Genomic DNA, 9750 nt, shown 5'->3' with positions numbered 1-9750 from the left:
ACTCATACTTTTGTTTAAAAAGTCTGATTCTCCCAGCGAGGAGAGCGATGCAAGTCCAGGCATCGTCCCCTAGAGCTGAGGCCTGCCAGGGTGGAGAGGCAGCTGATGGGAAGGCTGCCTGTGGGTAGCTCCTGGGAGAGGACCCGAGCAACCCAGTTCTTGTGCCTGCCGGTCCCTGGTGGCTTGGACTGGGCACCACAACATGCCAGGGGGAGGATAGAGGCCTGGAGGCTTAACAGGAGAGGCCGCCTTTGCCAAGTGGGAGAGCCCCTCTGATCCGGGCATCTTTGGCTAAAAGCGCCAAGCACTCAGTGATGGGAAAAGCCTTTGTTTACCCGAGAACTGCTGCTGGGTCAGGTTGTCTCTCAACACCTGCGGGGACAGGGGTCTTTTCAAGTATGTCGAACTACAGCTCCCCAGACAGTATGGCTAAGGATAGGAGTGGTAGCCCAACACGCTTCAAATTCTCAAACGTGCCCATGGGACTGTCATGCTGGGAGGCTAATTCCCACATTCCCGTCCACCTGCGTGGAGGCTGACTGGAGAGGGAGGACCTGGTGCATGGAAGGTGCGCCAAGCAGGTGGCGTGGCACGTCACGTCACGTCTGGTGCATCACCCGCATGCCTTCTGCAGGGCACGGTTGCAGCATGAGTCAAGCTTGAGTGATGACTTCCTGAGCTGGACCATCCAGGCATGCGTAACTTGGCCACTGGCCGTTGCCCTGCTTGCCTCAGTCAAGTGCCTTGAGACCACGGGCTTGGGAGTTTTCGAACAAGCCAGCCCTGAAAGAAAGAGAAAGTGGCCCTGGTCACCTTGCAGGTCTGGGACTGTGTACGCCTTCCAGTTTGCTTCCCCTCCAGGTCAAAAAGCAGCCTGGACATGAAACGGAATGGTATTGGAATGGGGTGCTCCTTCCCTGAATGGGTGAGGGACTGTACCACTTCAGGCTGCAGCTGGAGGAAATCAAAGTTCACCTGACCCTTGCTTGTTTGACTTAAATAGGACCTGCCATCAGATGCAAGAGTGCAGTCTCCTTCTACAGTTTGTGGATAATAACACTGGCCTACCTTACAAGGTGGTTGTAAGGACAATGGAGGCAAGGTGCAATGGAACCCTGAGAGATTCCTCAAGCAACTTCAAGTCTGAATGCCCATCACGGTGAAGACCTTTGCTCTGCCACTCCCTGCTAGAAAGATTCAGGCTGCAAATCTGGAGGGCAGGGTGTTCGGCTTTCTGCCTCCAGGCTAAGGGAGCTGGGAATTTGCATCCCACTCCTCCTGGGAAGAACGCCTTGGCATGCACCAAATCAGGTGATGTGGGAGCTCCAGGCACAGCCTTGCATGGCAGAAGTTTTCCCCATTCTACAAGCTTGGAAGGTCTCCCCCAAACCTGCTGGCCTGTCAAGCCCCGCCCCATCAGTCTTTGGCCACACCCCTTTGGCTTTCAGCTCCACCCACCACTGGAATGTTGTATGTGTATAGTTGTACTTTACATATTTATATCATTTGAACTAAATATTGTAGCCTGACCTGAGTAATTTTTAACCAAAGGGCCACATATGCATTTATTAATAAATACCTGAAGGCATAAATACATGCAATTAGTGTAACATACTCACTTAGGAGCCAGCCCTATTGAATTCAATAGGATTCAGTTCCACATCCATGTGCCCAGGCTTGCACTGTAAGTGTGAAGTACACCTTTGCCCACACGTGTCCTTCTCTTTCTGCGTGAATGAACCTGCCCAGGTCTCTCCTCCGGCAGGTCCAGGGTGATGCCAAAGCCCCGGCAGCTTGCTAGGAATGCTCACTTTGCCGACCTGAAACAGGCATTTGGCCATTTTGCAAGGAGAGGTGGATTTTGAGTGGCACTGAACTCTCGGGTACAGCCAGAGTGACAGCGCTCCTGGGCGATCGAGGGCGGCTTTCTGGGGCATGGCAAGATTAGCACAAATTCCCTCCTGAGAACAGGAGAGGCTTCTGGATGGTAGCTTCAGCACACAGCCGTGTAAACTCTCTCTCGCTCGCTCTCTCTCTCTCTCTCTCTCTCTCTCTCTCTCTCTCTCTCTCTCTCTCTATCCTGTAAAAGGCAGCATATGGAAATCTGCAGGGCAGAGGGCAACGTTTTCTCCATCCTGCCTGGAGACCACAGCCATTGGGAGAGTCTCCAGTGGCTTTGCTGGGAAGAGAAGCACAGGCATCGCCCTGACCTGTTGCTCTTGCCCTTTCTATGAACAGAACCCCTGTGGAAATTGGAGAATTTTCCTCCGGAGAAGCCAGAGTCCTTTAGGCAGGAGCCAGGAACTCGTGAGCCCATTCAAACGCATTGAGTTTGCACTGCTAAAATGTCACACTCAATAGGGCGGAAATAGACATTGCTTTATATATGAGAGAGGAGCTTGGCCTCCCCACATTTTGCTCTAGAACAGGCCTCTGTCCAGATCAGGACTCTTGCATGGGAGGAAGGTGCAGGGGGCTTTTAGGGTCTGGATGAAGGCCTCTACTGCTACTTTGGAATAAAAACAAAAATGCAACATGGTTGCTAGATGAATTTTAAAAATAATGCATGCTTTGGGTGGATTGCAAAGCTGTTCAAGAAACTCTGGCTCAAAGGGAAGCAGCAATGTGGGGAAAAGTCCTCTGACTAGCAGGTGCTCATGAAGTGTAGCCACATCCCTTGCTCCACTGGCCTGGACTTGGGCAGCCTTGGAACTGGCCCCTGTAAACTTAGAGTAAACTACTGCCAGCTGTGGGACAACACATGCATGACGGCCCCCAGGAGGTGCCTGGTATATCTGCTTGACGTGATCCACGAGCCCGGGATGAGTAAGCAAGGAATAGCCCATCGTTTTCTCAGTCTCTGTGGCTATATATGGGAAAGATAGGTTAGAAGATCCAACAAGGAATGTCTGGGCAGTTGGTGGAATCCCAGGTTCTTCATCTCCAAAAGTCAAGGAAACCATGTTGCTCCTGGTAAGAGACCCAGTGCTTGAACCTGCAGCCTCTGGGTTGAACACCAGGAGCTCTCCTTGTAAGCAGTGCCCTCTTCAGGCACAAGGGGGAACAGAGCTAGCCAACAACAGCCCTTGGGATTGGCAGATAGTAGGTCTCTGGATTGGCCAGGTCAGATCTGAACAGCCAAAGAGAAGAATCTAGTAGGAAAGTTGGAAACTGTCCATGTAGGAACCCATAGCTCTACCTAGTCCAGCAACGTGGACACTAACTGGCTCACCAAGTTTTCAGGAGGAGGTCCTTCTTAGCCCTCTCAGGAACTGCTGGAGAGGGGACTTTGCACCTTCTGCACACAAAGCAGGGGTGCCACCTTCTACCTGACGCTTCTATGTCTCCTTTCTCCTACTGCCATGATCCGGACCAGACCAGATGCTGTTCTGGTCTGGTCTGTCACCTGGTTGGTTGCAGGACCATGTAATCACCTCAAATCCACACTTCATGGTGGAGTGATGATTCCTCATGTAATTCCTTGGGTTTTCCACTTGCTCTCCACTTGGGCTTGTGGGCTATTTGACTTTTGGTTGAACTGTTCCCCCAGTATCCATATTTTCTCTGAGCCTTTCTCATCCTCTGTCCCAGGCTCCCTTCAAGAAGAAAACTGACCCTGAGTTCAGGACATGAGTGAAGGTAACCTGGTCTTGAAGGCCCTTCATCTCTGGAATGAGCTCTGAAGGTCTCTGATTCTATTTGCTTATTCCTCTGTTGGGCACATGGCCCACTTGAGGTCCAAGTTAACACGCAGGTGGGTGTCCATTGGTCTTGGGATGCTGTCCCCCCTTGCCTTCATTCCTCCATAAGGAATATTTCTTCATCCATTTCCTCTTGACGAAACTGCAGATGTGCAGCATAAATCCCAAGGACACAGCATACATGGCGAGGACTCCACCCTTGAGCATCCAGATGGTCCTGGGTGACGTCATCACGGAGTGCACGATCCACACTCCCCCGACGATCCGCAGCCCCAGGAAGAGTGCCACGAAGAGGGAATCCACCACATCCCCCACCAAGCTGTGGTAGCGGCCCACCTCGCGTAGGAACCAGCGCACCTGCAGCAGCGGGTTGGTGATCTCACTCACAAAGACGACGGCATTGACCTCAGTGGCAGACGTGCCCATCGCCAGCACGAGGACCATGCCGCAGATGCTCAGCAGGTGGTGGGAGAGCATCAGCTCGTTCTCAGTCTTAAAATGAAGGCACCAGCAGAAGTCAAAGATGAAGTATCCGAGGGACAAGCTCATCAGCCAGACCTGGGCAGCCGTGTTTGGGTAGCCTGGCAGAACGAGAAACACTGAAATGAGGCTGTGGGCTCCCATCAGCACAAGGTGCCGATATTCCCGCAAGCTCCAGAAAATGTCCTTTTAAATGCATAGACTTAAAAACAAACTGGGTTGATTTGCCATTTGAGGTGCCACATCTGCCCTCTGCTCAGGGCTTGAACCAAGATTTGAGCACCCTTTCCAGAGGACTTCTGTCCTTCCCCGACAAAAATGAAAAGGGTAATCATAAGTGACCCCAGGAATCATGTTTTGCAAGGGCCTTCCCAGTGGTGGCACCTTATTTATGGAATGAAATCCCTAAACAGGGTTATCTGGTGCCTTGTCAGCACCAGGCAATGTTTTTTCTTTTCTCCCAGGCCTTTGACAGACTGGTTTTAGAATTTTTATGGCTGTTCTATTTATTCCTGTGCTATTTATTGTTTTGCACAATATTGCATTTTATTTTTTTAAGTATTTGGATTATATTTTACATTTTTAGCTCTTCTACGGCATTTCAGTTTTTTAACAGTTCACAATTTTTGCCCAGACAAACATGAGTGAGTAGGAGAATTAGAAATGTAGCCAGTAAAGTCCATAATTTTGCCTGACCCAGTTCTAATTGTGTCCCCCCACCCACCTACCCCATGCAACACACAAAGCAACACCGGGGTCTGTGGACCTGATTCTGACACACAGCAAACTGCTCCTGCCCAAAATCTCTTTTGCACAAGCTTCTCCAGGATGACTCTCTAGTATTGCTCACTCTGATTTCCTCCCACCGCCCTGGTAGCATTCAGTGGCTGTACAAGCCACAGAGAAGCTGCCTCACTGCCCCCTGGCTTGGCCTTCTGCCCTTACCAAGCCTCCAAAGGAGAGCATACCTGGTTATATTCATCTACTAACTCGGAAACATCACTGATCATCCCATGCTTAAAACTCAACACGATGCCATTTAACAGTATCTGAATGGCTTCTGCCGCACATGCTATTTGATTGCATGGTCAGTTTTGCTCACCAGGCCAGGAGAGCAGCAGTTACTCGACCCAGGCAAAGAAAGGGATGTGTACACGGCAGGCAGTTGCTTCCTTGGCACTCAGCCATGTTGCTTAGAAGACGGCCCTTGCTGGGGAATTTTTAGACACCCCCAGGGAGGACAGGTGCCTCGAGAAAGACCTAATCCTGGCGATCAGGAGCTGAGCTAAATGCAGCAGGGGGCTTGTGAGGACACCGCAATGGAGCTCTGCGGACGACAATCCGTTCCGAGAAAAGGAGAGCAAGGGAAGGCAGAGGTAAAGAAGGAAGAGCGATGAGAGGCAGCCACACACGGGGTGGGCGAACTTCTGGCAGCAGGTTAGCAGGATGTCCGTTCCTGAGCGCTTGTGCGTGGCTCCCACAAGTGCTTTGGTGCAACTGGGGAGGGGTTGGGGTGCATAGATTGCACTGGGAAATAAAGGTTCTAGCCCTTATTGTTATGTGCAAAGGCTTGACATCCTTATTTATGTTACTTTCGACCTTTTAATACTATTCGATAACCAATGTGTTTGCTGGATTGTTTGCAGAATAAAGCTTAAAGCCATTAACTTCTAAAATATATTAGTATTAAATGTCTCCTTCTGCCTGGGGGATGAGAGGTGAAATGGGGCCATTCTACTGGCCCTGCTAATGGTCTACTTGATTTTTCTTCCTCTACCTTCCACATCCGTTTTTCCTCATATGTCATGCCTTTTTAGATTGTAAAGCTATGGGCAGCCCCTGCTAACTGATTATAAACCACTTTATAATCTTCCTTCCTTCCTTCCTTCCTTCCTTCCTTCCTTCCTTCCTTCCTTCCTTCCTCTCTGTCTCTGTCTCTCTGTCTCTGTCTCTGTCTCTGTCTCTCCCCTTCCTCTTCTTCTTGGCTGAGGAGCTGGATAAAAAGTACCTTAAGGACACGTCCTATGCATTTTTAGACGGCGTTCCCGGAGGATTCTGGAGTCGCAGGCATTGTTCCTGCAGAAACAAGCATCGGAAATGACCCCTGATGAAAACACCTAGAAGCCTTTCCTCATCTGCTTGTATGACTTGGCCCTTCCTGCAAGTTTTGCTGGCATCTCATCTCAGAATGGCCAGCGCCACCTTTTGTCCGCACTTCGCATGACCCCGAGGCTGCTGCGTCTATATATAGCTCAATCCGGATTCCTTCAGCCGAATCCAACTTTATGAGCAAACTCCCCCACCCGGAGCTGTGAGCCACATGGAGATGTCCGATAACAGCTGACCTTCTTGGAAGCATTAAAGGAACTGCCCCAGGGATTCACGCTTCGGCAATTACACGGATGTCCTTGCAAGGCAAGCCAGGCCCTTCCCCAGCCATACAAATGTTACGGAAATCAGCATTAAGCTCAGGCACCAGTGCCTGTGCCATGCCTCACCCGAACAAAGAAGCCAGAAGAAATTGCAGATTTGCATAAAATTTCCATGTGCAAATCATAAGCGTGGCTACCAGTTAAGAAGAAATCCTGCTTAAAGAGGTACTGCCCTGGCAGGGAAGTCTGGCCAGGATCTCTCTCTGTTTGGGAAAACCCGACCTTGATGAGGCTCCTTGCACACTGCAGCCTTTCTTTTGAGCTTCGTAGAAGCGATGCACGGCTTCTCCAGCACAGCTGCACCATGGATGGCTCCAGTGACACGGGAGCCACCAACACCCCCTGGGGCAGGGGGCTTTGGCCCATAGCTGCTTTTCCTGCGTCAGGTTCTTTATTTTTCTCTGGAGGACGAAAGCGGAGGACCAGTCTCTGACAGGCAGGACAACACAGTGCTTCAACGAAGGGTGCAAGGTCACCTGAGCATGGAATTGCACCTTGCAGCTAAACGGAGGATGCCTGAATTCAAATCCTTACCCCTGAAAGGTCAGACCTCTTTCAACCCAGGGCCTAATTCAGTTCCAGAGACATTCTGGGTGGGCAGGGCCACGGGCAGAAGACAGCGGCCAAGTTGACTCAAACTCCCAGGCTGTTTTAGCATAAAGCTCTTCCTGCCAGAAGCAAACCCTCAAGCCAGGCATTTCAACCTGTTAGAATGGCGTTGATCCTGGTGCTGGGCAGGGAACATGCAAAAGTGGGAAACCAGCCAATCAGCAAGAAAACAGGGGCCATGAGGACTAGTGCCTAACATTAACAAAACCAAACCAAAATCAAACCATAGATCAATGGAACTCAAGATGTGCAAGAAGCAGCTTTCTCCAGAAAAGAAGTCCTGTCTGGAGCTTTCGGTACTGTGCTGAGGAATATGGATTTCCTATTTGCTGTCAGTGGTGTGCAAACTTTGTTCCTTAAAAAAGAGAGTGGATTCTCTTTCAGCCTCCTAATCCAGAGGAGGGGCAAGATTCAGAAGAGGATGTATACCAGGGAGAGTGGTTATGGCAGGCCGGCAAATCAAGTGATCAGTGCAGGAGATGCATAAGTGGCAGAAACAGGAGCGGGGAGCAAACCAGAAGTTCAAATTAGTGTGCCAGTGTGTTGTGGTGGTTAAGAGCGTGGGACTGGGACTCAGGCAATCTGGGTTCGAGTCCCCACTCAGCCATGGAGCCAACTGGGTGACTTTGGGCCAGTCACAGACTCTCAGCCCAACCTACCTCACAGGGTTGTCATTGTGGGGATAAGATGGAGGAGGTGATGTAAGCTGCCTTGAGCCCTTTGCAGGAAAAAGGCAGGGTATAAATTGGAAAATAAATAAATAAATAAATAAATAAAACCAGTCAAAAATCAATCCTGACTGTTCTTTAGAAAGCCAGGTACTAAAGCTCAAATGCTTTGGCCACCTAATGAGAAGGAAGGGCTCACCAGAGAAGCCCCTGATGCTGGGAATGATGGAAGGCAAAAAGAGAAGGGGACGGCAGAGGTTGAGGGGGCTGGATGGGGTCACTGGAGAGGTGGGTGTGGGCTTGGGTGGACTCTGAGGGATGGTGGAGGACAGGAGAGCCTGGAGGAATGTTGTCCATGGGGTCACAGGGAGTTGGGCACAACTTTGCGACTGAACAACAACAATGCTAACAACCCAATTGATATGATTTATGAAAGGAATTAGCTCACCCCATCATTTTGCTTTGCTGTCCTGTTTTGCCTGTTGTTCTTACTTCTGGGCTTCAAACAAAAAGCTTTATTTTTCTAATTCTATTGTTTAAACCTGACTTTATTCCCCAAATCCTATCAAGGCAGAACAGGTCCGACATTACCTGCATGAGTCAGTGGCCAGGGTCCATCAATCAGAGCGATGTAGCCGGAGAAAAAGGTGACAAGGAGCCCGTGCATCAGGGTGACCAGCCGACAGCTCCATTCGGGGGTGCGGTGCTGGTTCCGACCCGCAAAGCCTTGGTAGAGAGAGAACCAAGCCAGAAGGCTGCAGGCCACTTGGAGAACGATGGAGAGCATGATCTTGGAAGTGAGAGAGATGAAGCAGAAGACAGAGGAATGCGGGTTAATACGGCTGATGGAGCCAAGCTGGAAACACAGAGTCCAGTGCAAATGCCCCAGAAGGCATCACGTCCAAACAGGCGCTCTGTTAAGGTTTCAGCAGGCATTTTGTCCATGCACTTTCTGACATCTTTTTGTAGCCTTAAGGTCTAGAAACTTGCGTTTTTGAAACACAGGCACACGAATGATAGCTGGGGCTCTTGAGAGGCTGGTGGCTATGCCCAACTGCTGTGTTCGCTGCTCTTTCCCTGAAATGCTGTGGAATTGTAACACAAGGTCCTGCCTACAAGATCAGCCTGATACTTATTCCACAAATGTGCGGAATGCTGTAAAGGTGGTGTTCTGTTCTTTTCCGGTCACCCATTTCAGCTATTCTCTTGCTTCAGAGAAACTTGCCGTTCAGGTTCCAGGAGACAAGGGCCTCCTAGCCGGTTACTGCAGTGCCTGAGTGAGAGGGAGTGGGCCCTGAAGCTGTTCGCTAATTAGGTCAGTCCCTGAAAACATCTCACCTTAATTGTCTTAATGATCTCCAGTCACCAAACGGGAGATTAATATGAATGGTAAAAGGAGGAGATGTTCTGGTCTACCACTCCCATCATGCCTCACTATTGACCATGCTGGCTAGGGCTGATGGGTGCTGTAGTTCGAACCTCCAGAAGGGCACAAGCTGTCCACCTTTAATGTCTGGGCTAGTGCATTTGCTGGGGATCAACTGATCCATTTGCTGGGGATCAACTGATCCATTAGTATCGCATTGCACCACTCACAGGATGGCCGTAATTACTGATTCAGCCTGTCCTTGTTGGGAAATAAATAGCATTTAAGGTTGCTGAAGAGGGTAACTCATCATCAGAAGCTACGCTCTGTCCATAAACAGTGCTCAGAGCTCTGACGTGTTTCTACGGAACACCTTTCAGGAAACCACTGGTTTTCCAACGCCCATTTCTAAAGCTCAGTACATTTCCCTGGCTTTGACAGAAAAAAAATGCAACCCTGGTGCAAAAATGTAAAACAGAAACAAGCAGAAGGAG

At 50.0% G+C, this 9750-nt stretch overlaps 1 protein-coding gene across 1 annotated transcript; it reads right to left on the bottom strand.

Moving 5' to 3' along the window:
- Positions 1-3743: 3743 nt before the first annotated feature.
- Positions 3744-8677, bottom strand: LOC123028043 (TLC domain-containing protein 5-like). The gene is made up of 2 exons (XM_044439487.1): positions 8482-8677; positions 3744-4282 (listed from the first exon to the last, which is right to left on the bottom strand). The coding sequence occupies exons 1-2, from the start codon at positions 8675-8677 to the stop codon at positions 3744-3746; spliced, it is 735 nt and encodes a 244-aa protein (XP_044295422.1).
- Positions 8678-9750: the final 1073 nt, after the last annotated feature.

Source organism: Varanus komodoensis, unplaced genomic scaffold (genome assembly GCF_004798865.1).
Source record: "Varanus komodoensis strain SLA01 unplaced genomic scaffold, ASM479886v1 scaffold35, whole genome shotgun sequence".
NCBI lineage: Eukaryota > Metazoa > Chordata > Lepidosauria > Squamata > Varanidae > Varanus > Varanus komodoensis.
This window is presented reverse-complemented; position numbering and strand designations above follow the sequence as displayed.

Bases quoted from the DNA above. Each gene is read 5' to 3' on its own strand.
- LOC123028043 (XM_044439487.1), bottom strand. From the start codon at position 8,677: ATGCTCTCCATCGTTCTCCAAGTGGCCTGCAGCCTTCTGGCTTGGTTC. The intron at 4,283-8,481 runs GTAATGTCGGAC...TCGTTCTGCCAG, and splicing joins CTGGCCACTGACTCATGCAG to GCTACCCAAACACGGCTGCC.